General features: G+C 42.5%; 1 protein-coding gene across 1 annotated transcript in view; it reads left to right on the top strand.

Annotated features, from left to right (window-relative positions):
- LOC121386664 (cingulin-like protein 1) overlaps positions 1–15,047 on the top strand; it is a 44,841-nt gene that overhangs the window by 3,371 nt on the left and 26,423 nt on the right. Inside the window, exons 2-3 of the mRNA XM_041517648.1 lie at positions 53–208; positions 1,835–1,990. Of these exons, the coding sequence (XP_041373582.1) occupies positions 53–208; positions 1,835–1,990 (312 nt within the window). The remainder of the gene's footprint in view (positions 1–52; positions 209–1,834; positions 1,991–15,047) is intronic.

The raw sequence follows: 15,047 nt of genomic DNA, 5'->3' as shown, positions 1-15,047 counted from the left end.
TGCATCGTTAAATTTCCTTCCTTCCTTCTATTAAAAATAAAATCTTCCACAGTTAAGAGTGAGGACCGAAGTGATTATGGTCAAATGGAGCAGACGAGAAGTGAGAATGATGATGACTCGTGGTTCAGCAGACGTGAGATTGGCCAAAACAAGCAGATTCCAGTAACCTTTGGATATTCAGCTCGACACAAACAGATGCTTGTTAAAGGTCAGTAAATGAACAACAAATTGAAAATCTGACAAGTACATATAATTAATTAAAAACATGTATATATAATCATGTTTACTTAAATTTTTTTTTTAAAAGATCTGATATCATTCCAATTTATCTTCGTGCCGGTGTCCAGTTAAGATTCAAGCATACTATACTGGACACACCTCACCTATCTTGGTTGTCTGTCCAGGATAGTGGGTTAATAAAAATTTATTGTTAATGGTTAGTGAAAAAGAAGTTGGTGTATATATAGTGGCCTTACATCTACCCATTGAGTCATTCAACTTGCTCTGGGTGGGAGTCGGAACAGGGAGGCGAACCCAGTACCTACCAGCCATAAAGCTAATGGCTTTAACTTACTAACTAAGCCACCAATTTCAACTTTAAACCTAATACATTAGCACACTGTATATAAATGTCAGATTAGCATCTGGCTACGACCACATAAAATTACTTTGGAGCTACTACAAAAAAAAACCCACCCCAAAAAACCCCCAAAACCCAAACCCCAAAACAGAATGACCAAAAAACTTTTGATTTGCTAAACATGATATCTGAGATGTCAAAGGGGTTCGAAGGCATGTCCCTGAAATTTTATTTTTGTTTTAAAAATGAATTCTTGGCCTCTAAATCGCAAAATTAAACCTTTTTTTTTGAAACTTTGTTTTTACCATTTTAAAGACTATTTTGCTTGGAATTATAATCTGAAAAAAGTAGATAAGAGAAAAAAATTAAAATATTGGATTACAAAACTGCAAATCATAGAATGATGTCATAAATTCAGTGGTAGAAAAGATGGAATAACTGATTTTCCAGCAGATAGCTGTTACTCTAATAGTGTCAATGTGCTTACTTCAACAGCCTACTTGCTCTATTTTATAGATATTAAATTTAATGGGGAGGGGGGATAAAATGATAGATTTTCTAGCAGATATCTGTTACTCTGATAGTGTCAATGTGCTTACTTCGACAGCCTACTTGCTCTATATGTTACCGATATTAAATTTAATGGGGGGAGGGGGGGAGAGGGGTAAAATGATAAATTTTCAACAGATAGCTGTTACTCTAATAGTGTCAATGTGCTTTCTTCAACAATCTACTTGCTCTATTTTACAGATATTAAATTTAATGGGGCTGGGGGTGGAGGGGTAAAATGATAGATTTTTCAAAAGATAGCTGTTACTCTGATAGTGTCAATGTGACAGCCTACTTGCTCTATATATGTTACCGATATTATATTTAATGGGGGGGGGGGGGGGGGGGGTAAAATTATAGATTTTCCAACAGATAGCTGTTACTCTGAGTGTCATTGTGCTTACTTCGACAGCCTACTTGCTCTATATGTTACCGATATTAAATTTAAAGGAGGGGGGGGGGGGGGGAGGGGTAAACAAGTTTTTCCAGCAGATAGCTGTTACTCTGATAGTGTCAATGTGCTTACTTCGACAGCCTACTTGCTCTATGTATGTTACCGATATTAAATTTAATGTGGGGAAGGAAGGGGAGTTAAAATGATAGATTTTCCAATAGACAGATTTTACTCGGATAGTGGCCATGCAGTTACTACCAAAAGAGACATTTGCTCTGTGTTACTGACATTAAATAATAATTCTTCCACAGCTAAGAGTGAGGACCGAAGTGATTATGGTCAACTGGAGCAGACAAGAAGTGAGAATGATGATAACACGCGGTTCAGCAGATGTGAGATTGTCCAAAACAAGCAGATTCCAGTAACCTTTGGATATTCAGCTCGGCACAAACAGATGCTTGTTAAAGGTCAGTAAATGGCCCATAACTTACAAATTTTATAAGTACATGTGGTTTAAAAGATGTATATAACCATGAATACTTTAAAAAACAAATTAATATACCACCACATTATATACTGAAGGCCAAAAGAAACTTTACCATAGTTTTAAATCACTCTGGTGTAAAAACAACAAAAGATAGTCACATGAGGTAAAATATATTGACTAGATCAATATGTCAACATTAACATAACTAAAAATGAGTGTCATTCAGCATCAGATAATGACGTCACATTTTCCCAAAGCGAGGTGGTGTACACAAATCGAGCTTTCAACTTCATGGACGACATACAAAGCATACAGACAATCACTCAAGTCCAATAACAAGTCACATTAATAGCGTGTGTGACCACCCCTTGTCCCAATACAAGCAATAATTCTCCGACGCATAGAAAAAATCAGTCGTCTGATGAGGTCATGTGGGACGCGTTGCCATTCTTCTTGAAGGGCCTGGATCAGTTCCTGTTGGTTGGCTGGAAGGTGTGGTCGTTGTCGAACACGGCGATCCAAAACATCCCAGAGGTGTTCTATGGGGGACATGTCTGGGGAGCATGCAGGCCACGGCAATACGTTCACGTTGTTGGCTCTAAGGAAGTTCTGTACGATTCTGGCTGTATGAGGTCTGGCGTTGTCTTGCTGAAAAATGACACCACGTGGCTGCCGTTGGAGAAATGGTATTGTAGTTGGACGAAGAATGTCATCCCTGTAACGTTGAGCTGTCAAGTTTCCGTGAATGATGACCAATGGTGTCCTTTCCTGTGCACAGATACCTCCCCACACCATGACACTCCCTCCACCATATGGCACAACCTCCTGAACGCAAGAAGCCGCCACTCATTCTCCCCTACGGTGGTACACACGCTGTCTTCCATCAACTCTGAACAAACAGAACCAGTTTTCATCAGTGAAAAGAACCCGCAGCCAGTCATGTCGCTGCCAACGTCGTACAGTCCTAGCCCATGTCAATCTCAAACGACGATGTTGTGGTGTCAGTAAGTGTCCTCTATATGGTCTGTAAGCCCTTATTCCACGAGTCCTGAGTCGCCTGGCCACTGTCTGTCTACTAACCCTGTGACCTAAGGCATTGATTGCTAATGACGTCACTGTCAGGAAGCGATTTCGTAGATGCAAGGTACGCAAGTACCGGTCATCACGGGGCGAAGTCACCCTGGGTCTGCCTGTTCTTGGCCTGTCTGATGTCTGCCCTGTTTGCCTGTAGCGTTGCATCAAGTTTGTAACAGTAACACGGGAACAACCGAAGGTTCTGGCGATGTGGGCATGAGTGGCTCCCATCTGTAGCATACCCAGGGCTCTCTCGCGTTGTTCTGGTGTCAGTCGTGGCATGCCTATGGTGTTTTGTTATCTGTGTGGATGTCTGACATGCCGTCTAAACCGTTTTTATACCCTTATTGCACGTGCAATTGCTGTTGTTCATAGTGCACGAGTTTTTCACTTTTCTGTGTGTTCCACCCAAAACGTGCAGTGGGCGGGTATAATTTTCTGCATACATTATTGTTGTGTTTGGGCTATGTGTTTTGGATTGAGTTACTTTTTAAAAACAATTATTTTTTCTTAAATTCCAAATTGAAAATGGTAAAGTTTCTTTTGGCCTTCAGTATATATAAATCTTGGGGAGCCTAATGTGCGGTTGGTGTATAGGATCGATCCCCGTTCTAGCCAGTGCACCACAACTGGTATATCAAAGGCCATGGTATGTGCTATCCTGTCTGTGGGATGGTGCATATAAAAGATCCCTTGCTACTAATGGAACAAATTAATGTAGTAGGTGTCCTCTCTTAAGACTAAATGTCAAAATTACCAAATGTTTGACATCCAATAGCCGATGATTAATAGACCAATGTTGCCTGGTGGTGTCGTTAAGTTTAACTTTATATACAAAACTCCATTAACATCTGGATACGAGCCTGCTGGTGTTCTGCTAGAGCTCTAGCCCGAGGACTCTGATTAACATCTGGATATGAGCCTGCTGGTGTTCTGCTAGAGCTCTAGCCCGAGGACTCTGATTAACATCTGGATATGAGCCTGCTGGTGTTCTGCTAGAGCTCTAGCCCGAGGACTCTGATTAACATCTGGATATGAGCCTGCTGGTCTTCTGCTAGAGCTCTAGCCCGAGGACTCTGACTGTAGATGACCGGCCTCGTTGGCGTTGTGGTTAGGCCATCGGTCTACAGGCTGGTAGGTACTGGGTTCGGATCCCAGTCGAGGCATGGGATTTTTAATCCAGATACCGACTCCAAACCCTGAGTGAGTGCTCCGCAAAGCTCAATGGGTAGGTGTAAACCACTTGCACCGATCAGTGATCCATAACCGGTTCAACAAAGGCTATGGTTTGTGCTATCCTGCCTGTGGGAAGCGCAAATAAAAGATCCCTTGCTGCTAATCGGGAAGAGTAGCCCATGTAGTTTCCTCTCAAAATCTGTGTGGTCCTTAACCATATGTCTGACGCCATATAACCATAAATAAAATGTGTTGAGTGCGTCGTTAAATAAAACATTCCTTTCTTTTTTCTGACTGTAGATGGGACCGGGATGTAGCCCAGTGGTTCAACGCTTGCTCGATGCGCAATCAGTGTGGGATCGATCCCTGTCGATGGGCCCATTGGGCTATTTCTTCTTCCAGCCAGTGCACTACGACTGGTATATCAAAGGCCATGGTATGTACTACCCTGTCTGTGGGATGGTGCATATAAAAGATCCTTTGCTGCTAATCGAAAAGAGTAACCCATGAAGTGGCGATAGCAGGTTTCCTCTCTCAATATCTGTGTGGTCCTTAACCATATGTCTGACGCCATATAACCGTAAATAAAATGTGTTGAGTGCGTCGTTAAATAAAACATTTCTTTCTTTTTCTGACTGTAGATGGACATTTCAGGCGCGTGCGCAGGGGGAGGGTTTTGGGGGTCGAAACCCCCCCTGCTCAGGGTGAAAACAAATTTCATATCCCCCCAGACCCCCCACCACAGGCTTCGCGCCTGCGGTGCTCGCGGTGTCGGGCTTCGCCAGACATCTCGACCCCCCCCTGCAAAATTTCCTGCCCACGCCCCTGCATTTGGTAGGTTATGATGCTCTAATTAATGAGAGTGTCATATAAACTTCCAAATGTCCGTCTAGCTCTCTTACAGTCAGGAAGGAAAATATTATATTTAACAAAACACTCAACACATTTTATTTACGGTTATATGGAGTCGGACATATGATTGAGGGACCACAAAGATATTTAGGGAGGAAACCTGCTGTTGCCACTTCATAGGGTACTCTTTTCAATTAGCAGCAAGGGATCTTTTATATGCACCATCCCACAGACAGGATAATACATACCACAGCCTTTGTTACACCAGTTGTGGAACACTGGCTGGAACAAGAAATAGCACAATGGACCCACCGATGTGAATCGATCCTAGATCAATTGCTCATCAGGCGAGTGCTGTACCATTGAGCTATGTCTCGCCCCCTTACAGTCAGAGTACTCTGGCTACTAGAGTCACGGTTGGTATATATTGCAGTGTGTGCAGCGTGCTCATCAGGTGAGTGCTGTACCACTGAGCTATGTCTCGCCCCCTTACAGTCAGAGTACTCTGGCTACTAGAGTCAAGGTTGGTATATATTGCAGTGTGTGCAGCGTGCTCATCAGGTGAGTGCTGTACCACTGAGCTATGTCTCGCCCCCTTACAGTCAGAGTACTCTGGCTACTAGAGTCAAGGTTGGTATATATTGCAGTGTGTGCAGCGTGCTCATCAGGTGAGTGCTGTACCACTGAGCTATGTCTCGCCCCCTTACAGTCAGAGTACTCTGGCTACTAGAGTCAAGGTTGGTATATATTGCAGTGTGTGCAGCGTGCTCACCAGGTGAGTGCTGTACCACTGAGCTATGTCTCGCCCCCTTACAGTCAGAGTACTCTGGCTACTAGAGTCAAGGTTGGTATATATTGCAGTGTGTGCAGCGTGCTCATCAGACGAGTGCTGTACCATTGAGCTATGTCTCGCCCCCTTACAGTCAGAGTACTCTGGCTACTAGAGTCAAGGTTGGTATATATTGCAGTGTGTGCAGCGTGCTCATCAGGCGAGTGCTGTACCACTGAGCTATGTCTCGCCCCCTTACAGTCAGAGTACTCTGGCTACTAGAGTCAAGGTTGGTATATATTGCAGTGTGTGCAGCGTGCTCATCAGGCGAGTGCTGTACCACTGAGCTATGTCTCGCCCCCTTACAGTCAGAGTACTCTGGCTACTAGAGTCAAGGTTGGTATATATTGCAGTGTGTGCAGCGTGCTCATCAGGTGAGTGCTGTACCACTGAGCTATGTCTCGCCCCCTTACAGTCAGAGTACTCTGGCTACTAGAGTCAAGGTTGGTATATATTGCAGTGTGTGCAGCGTGCTCATCAGGCGAGTGCTGTACCATTGAGCTATGTCTCGCCCCCTTACAGTCAGAGTACTCTGGCTACTAGAGTCACGGTTGGTATATATTGCAGTGTGTGCAGCGTGCTCATCAGGCGAGTGCTGTACCACTGAGCTATGTCTCACCCCCTTACAGTCAGAGTACTCTGGCTACTAGAGTCAAGGTTGGTATATATTGCAGTGTGTGCAGCGTGCTCATCAGGCGAGTGCTGTACCATTGAGCTATGTCTCGCCCCCTTACAGTCAGAGTACTCTGGCTACTAGAGTCAAGGTTGGTATATATTGCAGTGTGTGCAGCGTGCTCATCAGGCGAGTGCTGTACCACTGAGCTATGTCTCGCCCCCTTACAGTCAGAGTACTCTGGCTACTAGAGTCAAGGTTGGTATATATTGCAGTGTGTGCAGCGTGCTCATCAGGCGAGTGCTGTACCACTGAGCTATGTCTCGCCCCCTTACAGTCAGAGTACTCTGGCTACTAGAGTCAAGGTTGGTATATATTGCAGTGTGTGCAGCGTGCTCATCAGGCGAGTGCTGTACCACTGAGCTATGTCTCGCCCCCTTACAGTCAGAGTACTCTGGCTACTAGAGTCAAGGTTGGTATATATTGCAGTGTGTGCAGCGTGCTCATCAGGCGAGTGCTGTACCATTGAGCTATGTCTCGCCCCCTTACAGTCAGAGTACTCTGGCTACTAGAGTCAAGGTTGGTATATATTGCAGTGTGTGCAGCGTGCTCATCAGGTGAGTGCTGTACCACTGAGCTATGTCTCGCCCCCTTACAGTCAGAGTACTCTGGCTACTAGAGTCACGGTTGGTATATATTGCAGTGTGTGCAGCGTGCTCATCAGGTGAGTGCTGTACCATTGAGCTATGTCTCGCCCCCTTACAGTCAGAGTACTCTGGCTACTAGAGTCAAGGTTGGTATATATTGCAGTGTGTGCAGCGTGCTCATCAGGCGAGTGCTGTACCATTGAGCTATGTCTCGCCCCCTTACAGTCAGAGTACTCTGGCTACTAGAGTCAAGGTTGGTATATATTGCAGTGTGTGCAGCGTGCTCATCAGGCGAGTGCTGTACCACTGAGCTATGTCTCGCCCCCTTACAGTCAGAGTACTCTGGCTACTAGAGTCAAGGTTGGTATATATTGCAGTGTGTGCAGCGTGCTCATCAGGTGAGTGCTGTACCACTGAGCTATGTCTCGCCTGAGCTATGTCTCGCAGTGTGTGCAGCGTGCTCATCAGGCGAGTTCTACCCTTACAGTCAGAGTACTCTGGCTACTAGAGTCAAGGTTGGTATATATTGCAGTGTGTGCAGCGTGCTCATCAGGTGAGTGCTGTACCATTGAGCTATGTCTCGCCCCCTTACAGTCAGAGTACTCTGGCTACTAGAGTCAAGGTTGGTATATATTGCAGTGTGTGCAGCGTGCTCATCAGGTGAGTGCTGTACCATTGAGCTATGTCTCGCCCCCTTACAGTCAGAGTACTCTGGCTACTAGAGTCACGGTTGGTATATATTGCAGTGTGTGCAGCGTGCTCATCAGGTGAGTGCTGTACCATTGAGCTATGTCTCGCCCCCTTACAGTCAGAGTACTCTGGCTACTAGAGTCAAGGTTGGTATATATTGCAGTGTGTGCAGCGTGCTCATCAGGTGAGTGCTGTACCACTGAGCTATGTCTCGCCCCCTTACAGTCAGAGTACTCTGGCTACTAGAGTCAAGGTTGGTATATATTGCAGTGTGTGCAGCGTGCTCATCAGGTGAGTGCTGTACCATTGAGCTATGTCTCGCCCCCTTACAGTCAGAGTACTCTGGCTACTAGAGTCAAGGTTGGTATATATTGCAGTGTGTGCAGCGTGCTCATCAGGTGAGTGCTGTACCATTGAGCTATGTCTCGCCCCCTTACAGTCAGAGTACTCTGGCTACTAGAGTCAAGGTTGGTATATATTGCAGTGTGTGCAGCGTGCTCATCAGGTGAGTGCTGTACCACTGAGCTATGTCTCGCCCCCTTACAGTCAGAGTACTCTGGCTACTAGAGTCACGGTTGGTATATATTGCAGTGTGTGCAGCGTGCTCATCAGGTGAGTGCTGTACCATTGAGCTATGTCTCGCCCCCTTACAGTCAGAGTACTCTGGCTACTAGAGTCAAGGTTGGTATATATTGCAGTGTGTGCAGCGTGCTCATCAGGTGAGTGCTGTACCACTGAGCTATGTCTCGCCCCCTTACAGTCAGAGTACTCTGGCTACTAGAGTCACGGTTGGTATATATTGCAGTGTGTGCAGCGTGCTCATCAGGTGAGTGCTGTACCATTGAGCTATGTCTCGCCCCCTTACAGTCAGAGTACTCTGGCTACTAGAGTCACGGTTGGTATATATTGCAGTGTGTGCAGCGTGCTCATCAGGTGAGTGCTGTACCATTGAGCTATGTCTCGCCCCCTTACAGTCAGAGTACTCTGGCTACTAGAGTCAAGGTTGGTATATATTGCAGTGTGTGCAGCGTGCTCATCAGGTGAGTGCTGTACCATTGAGCTATGTCTCGCCCCCTTACAGTCAGAGTACTCTGGCTACTAGAGTCAAGGTTGGTATATATTGCAGTGTGTGCAGCGTGCTCATCAGACGAGTGCTGTACCATTGAGCTATGTCTCGCCCCCTTACAGTCAGAGTACTCTGGCTACTAGAGTCACGGTTGGTATATATTGCAGTGTGTGCAGCGTGCTCATCAGGTGAGTGCTGTACCACTGAGCTATGTCTCGCCCCCTTACAGTCAGAGTACTCTGGCTATTAGAGTCACGGTTGGTATATATTGCAGTGTGTGCAGCGTGCTCATTAGGTGAGTGCTGTACCACTGAGGTATGTCTCGCCCCCTTACAGTCAGAGTACTCTGGCTACTAGAGTCAAGGTTGGTATATATTGCAGTGCGTGCAGCGTGCTCATCAGGTGAGTGCTGTACCATTGAGCTATGTCTCGCCCCCTTACAGTCAGAGTACTCTGGCTACTAGAGTCAAGGTTGGTATATATTGCAGTGTGTGCAGCGTGCTCATCAGGCGAGTGCTGTACCACTGAGCTATGTCTCGCCCCCTTACAGTCAGAGTACTCTGGCTACTAGAGTCACGGTTGGTATATATTGCAGTGTGTGCAGCGTGCTCATCAGGTGAGTGCTGTAACATTGAGCTATGTCTCGCCCCCTTACAGTCAGAGTACTCTGGCTACTAGAGTCAAGGTTGGTATATATTGCAGTGTGTGCAGCGTGCTCATCAGGCGAGTGCTGTACCATTGAGCTATGTCTCGCCCCCTTACAGTCAGAGTACTCTGGCTACTAGAGTCAAGGTTGGTATATATTGCAGTGTGTGCAGCGTGCTCATCGGGTGAGTGCTGTACCAATGAGCTATGTCTCGCCCCCTTACAGTCAGAGTACTCTGGCTACTAGAGTCACGGTTGGTATATATTGCAGTGTGTGCAGCGTGCTCATCAGGCGAGTGCTGTACCATTGAGCTATGTCTCGCCCCCTTACAGTCAGAGTACTCTGGCTACTAGAGTCAAGGTTGGTATATATTGCAGTGTGTGCAGCGTGCTCACTGTTACCAAAGAAAGAAAGAATGTTTTATTTAATGACACATTCAACACATTTTATTTACGGTTATATGGCATCAGACATATGGTTAAGGACCACACAGATATTGAGAGAGGAAACCTGCAGTCGCCACTTCATGGGATACTCTTTTCAATTAGCAGCAAGGGATCTCTTATATGCACCATCCTACAGACAGAGTAGTACATACCATGGCCTTTGATATACCAGTCGTGGTGCACTGGCTGGAACGAGAAATATCCCAATGGGCCCATCGACGGTGATCGATGCCAGACTGACTGCGCATCGAGCGAGCGCTGTACCACTCGGCTACATCCTGCCCCTCACTGTTACTATTGCGAAAACTGGAACTGATCTGTTTTGCTAAAAATGATGACAGTACTTTTAAAGTACCTTTTTCATTCGTCATAAAATTACTTTCATTTCATTTCAACATATTTCCGTGCTTATATCCAATTAAGGTTCAATCACGCTGTCTTGGGCACACTCCTCAGGTGTCTGGACTGTCTATTCAGGACAGTGGGTGAGTTGTTGGTTGTTAATGGTTAGTGAGAGAAAAGAGGGTGTAGTGGTCTTACACCTACCCATTGAGTCGTTAAAGCTCGCTCTGTGTGAGTACCTACATGCACCAACCTTATGTCCAATGGCTTGACCACTACACCACAGAGGCCGGTGGAAATTACTTCCAAACTACTACAGACTCTAGGACGACCAGAAACAGGTTTGATTTGGGAAAATTTATAATATTAAAGCAAAATGTTGTAAGCAATGAGTAAGTTAATGATAAAAACTATTTTATAATTCTTATTATATACTGGCTTAAGAATGAGCTAGGCAGGCCTGTAGGACCTTTGGGCACGTTTGTCATTGTAACCAAAATCTGATATAGAGTTTGAACCCGTCAGTGCCTCCACACTCCCGAAGTCGTTGCTACGGGCCTGCTAAGTGCATGCCACCCGGAAAGGACATTATGTAGACCTACTTTTTTCTATTCCACATCACAGGGGTCTTGCTACATGTCATAAGCAATGGCGGGCCCGCCATCTCTTAAGACTCATTTCCAATATGCATCCATTGGCAGCGATAGTACAGTTGGGCTCGCAGACTCTGCGGGCTTGGCTATTTTTGAATAAATATTTGGAAGTGCCATCTAGCGTTTGTTGACATATGCAAATAGACAGAAGGAAGTATGTTTTTAACAAATGCGAACAAATTGGTATGAAATGTCCCTAGTCTCATGTAAGTTAAAAAAACAAATATAAATCATGTGCCATTTTCACAAACCTTAAAATAGTAATTGATCCCCCCCCCCCCCCTTGCACAGACCTGTCAACCTTTAGTCAAGAGAAAGCAGGAGGTGTGTGTTAAAAAAGCAGATTTTGTCAAAAAGGAGGTGATTTTTTAAATTCACACAATTTAACCCAAAATCGCAAGATTTAAAAAAAACATTATTACAATAAGTTATATGAATACTTTATAATGGCATATATACTTCTTAACCTTAGATCTTGGCATTAAAAAAAAAAAGTTTAAATATTATTATGATTTAATACATATTTAAAAAAAAAAAAAAAAATTATCCAAAAATGTTAAGAACATGAACAAGATTTTTTTTTTTAAATAGTACATTTACGGTATTACACTTAGAGCCTTACAGGTTGCGTTACATTATCATTTGTGGTTAGTGTACCTAAGTACCAAAGACAAATTTATATAAATCTTATAAATTAATATTCAGTTTTTACTATAATGAGGAACGGTGGCGTGGTACTTATTTAAAATCATTATAATGATGCAATAAACATTGTATTTTCATTAATCATAAGTAAAACCTCATTACGGACATCGTGTGAAATATACCGGAATTATACCCATTTCCGTGAGTAACTTTATGTCAATGTCAAACACAACATTTTTTAATTGTACAAAAATAATTTCTTGAAGTATAACCAACATTTTACTGCACAAACATACAAAATTAACTGACACAAGTATGTTTATACAGCTAATTGGTCTTTTCGTTGTCTTGCTGTGACGTGATTTTAACATGCATCGTGTGTATCGCTGTCAACTCGGAGTCTGGCAGTTCAGATTCGTCATAGTTGCATTATGTAATCCAGTGGGAAGACATTTTACAATTCAGAGGTGTTATTAGAACTAAATTGGATAGGCTTTTTTTATTATATGGCAACACTGAATGTCAATACACAGCCTGTTGAATTAGCGGCAACACGCTTCGTAGCCATTACGATGACAACAAACATTATAATAACACGTCATTTTATAAACTCCATGTGCTTTTTTAACAATATAAATAGGCTATCCCACAATTCTCACTTCGGCAAAGGTTAAACAGTCGGGACAATTCGGCCTGTTACATTCTCAGAAACCGAAAGTAGTCGACATTTTCCGAATGAGAAAACAAGGCATAGTTATTTAACAGGAGAAACTGTCTCCCACACAGGTGAAAGGAGATTTGATCAAATACCGGGAGACTCCCGCGGAATCCGGGAGGGTTGACTGGTCTGCTCTTGCCAAAAGTGTTTATTATTTCCGTCCAATTCACTCTCCGACTTTTCACTGTCTCAGACCTGTCGTCTGCTATTTGGATTTGTCAGCTGATCAGCCAACAATTTTTGTAATGACATGTTACGGCTTGTATGGAGGCACACAAAGGCCACATAATATTAACATAAATCTGTAATGTAACACATTGTTGGTTGACTGAATCACTTAGAAAATGAATGCGAGCATCAACATATTTGTTACTTTAAACATATTATTTATTTTAAAATTATAAACTGAACACAAATATAAATAATAAGAGGTACTGATAATAATATTTAAAAAAATAAATAAAAAATAAACTAAAAATAAACAAAGCACTGAAAAGCTGATAATTGGAAAGAACACACAAACTTACCTTCATCACCCCAGCCTGGACCATCCACCTCATTGAAAACAATTCAATTTCCCATGAGGAAAGTGAAGGGTCTGATTTAGAGGAATTGAAATGCTGTGTAATTTGTAAACAGTTTTCTCTACCAGCACACAAAGAATGTGTAAATCTTGTGAGTGTCAAGTGGGTACGATATCATAAAGGTGATCACTAGAAACATCTTATAATATTCTCCAGTGATACCAAGGTTGTAAGGACAGACAACACGTTTCTGTGCCTTCTCTGCATGCAGAATATACTCAGCTAATTTCTAAAGTGTTACTGTTCTGTATATTAAAGTTTATGGTTTGTTCCAGTTTAAAATATCTTGCATTCCAGGATTTGTGTTCAAATTATTTTAACAAATATTTTTAAGTTATTGGTTTTAGGTACCTGTAACCATGATAGCAGGATGTTAAAAAGACAAATTCTGGTGATATTCACACCAGGACTTTGATGTTCATGCTCAATAATAAGGTAACATTTATTAACATTTTGTTGATAATGGGCATCCATACCAAACAATCGTAACACCTGCGGTAACTGCGATTCCTTTCCTTTGTGTATGTACGTCACTGCATCAAAACTGGTATGTGTTTCCTACTGGAAATTAATAACTTGGGTGGGGATTTTTTATTTCACTATATGCATGAAAGCATGAATAACAAAACAGCAAAAAAAAATTGTTAGGTTGGACAAATGTTTTTATTCAGAATCTCATTTTCTGATAAGCCATGCGGTAATAAGGCATGCTATGCTAATATCTGCCATCTATTTAGGCCACCATCCAAAATCGCAAGTCATGCCATCGTCTTGAACTACCAGAGTAATTAGGTTCATCGTCATTTACAAGACATTTTCGAAGTACTTAATTTGTACCCTGCAAATCTTAGGTACCATCCCTTCCTATAAGTGGAACCAGCTCCACTGATTGCCTCCATCCCTTTCCTGAATACTGGAGAGACCACTGCATCATATATGTTAACAAAAAAGGTTTTGGTAGCCGAGCTTCTGGTGGTGGATGTGGCAAATATGGGTTTGAAATTAAGTAGGGCCCTCCTCCAAAAAACAGGGTCAAATTAACTGCATGTACTAATAGCGCTATTAGGAGAGCAGATAATGGGGTAAACACTTCAAATGATGATAGAAACATGAAACTTGGCACAGATGATCTCCATGGGAAGTTCATCACATTCAATCAATGAACCTATTGAATTTTCAACATTTTTCAAGATGGCCACCATACTGTCCTACAAATGTTCATTATTTAGATATAGTTTATGTAGTTTTTCAATATTAGTCATTTTATATTAATTTATATGTTATAAACATGCTGAACCTAATGTGTAAAAAAGGCTTCTGATGGTAGGAGTGGCAAATATTGAGGGTTGATAATATATGGCAACCTCCCCAAAACGTGCATACGGTCACCTATTATTAGCATTATTAGCAGAGCAGATAACAGAAATCACCTTTCAAATGCATGGAACTTTGCATAAATGATCTCATTAGTGAGTTCTTAAGTTCCTATCAATGATGCGCTTAACATTCTAAAATAGCTAGAGGCCACTTTTCAAGATGGCCACCATATTATTCCACCAATGTCCATTAACATTAATAAAGTTGTCAGACTTTTATCATCACAGTGTCATTTTATATATTTAAAACTATGCTGAACCTCTTACTGATAATTATTATACTGTTAGAATATACCTTTTTTCATAATGGCTGCAATGTTTTCCACTAAACACAGGTACCAGCTACCAACATTATAATATCAATTGAAGACCATAAATAAGTACAATTTCTCCTTGTTCTGTAACCAAATCACTGTACTATATCACAGACATTAATCGATCCCATGTCTTATCAATATCCTGTTTAATTAGCTTGTCAATTAGCTAATTTTATTATTAATATATCTTTTAAATGTATTATTCTCTTTTAGTTGTTTCTTAATAAATATATGTCTATACCTCTAATAATCAATTTGTTTTAATCATTTCTAATACGAATACGTTACTCTGTACTATCTTTTCTTTCACCTCAAAATAAAGAGAAAACAATAATTAATGCTACAGACACTATTCGCTTATCT

This window comes from Gigantopelta aegis, chromosome 2, assembly GCF_016097555.1.
Source record: "Gigantopelta aegis isolate Gae_Host chromosome 2, Gae_host_genome, whole genome shotgun sequence".
Classification (NCBI taxonomy): Eukaryota; Metazoa; Mollusca; class Gastropoda; order Neomphalida; family Peltospiridae; genus Gigantopelta; species Gigantopelta aegis.
The sequence above is the reverse complement of the archived record's forward strand: the minus strand, read 5'-3'. Positions and strand labels throughout refer to the sequence as shown.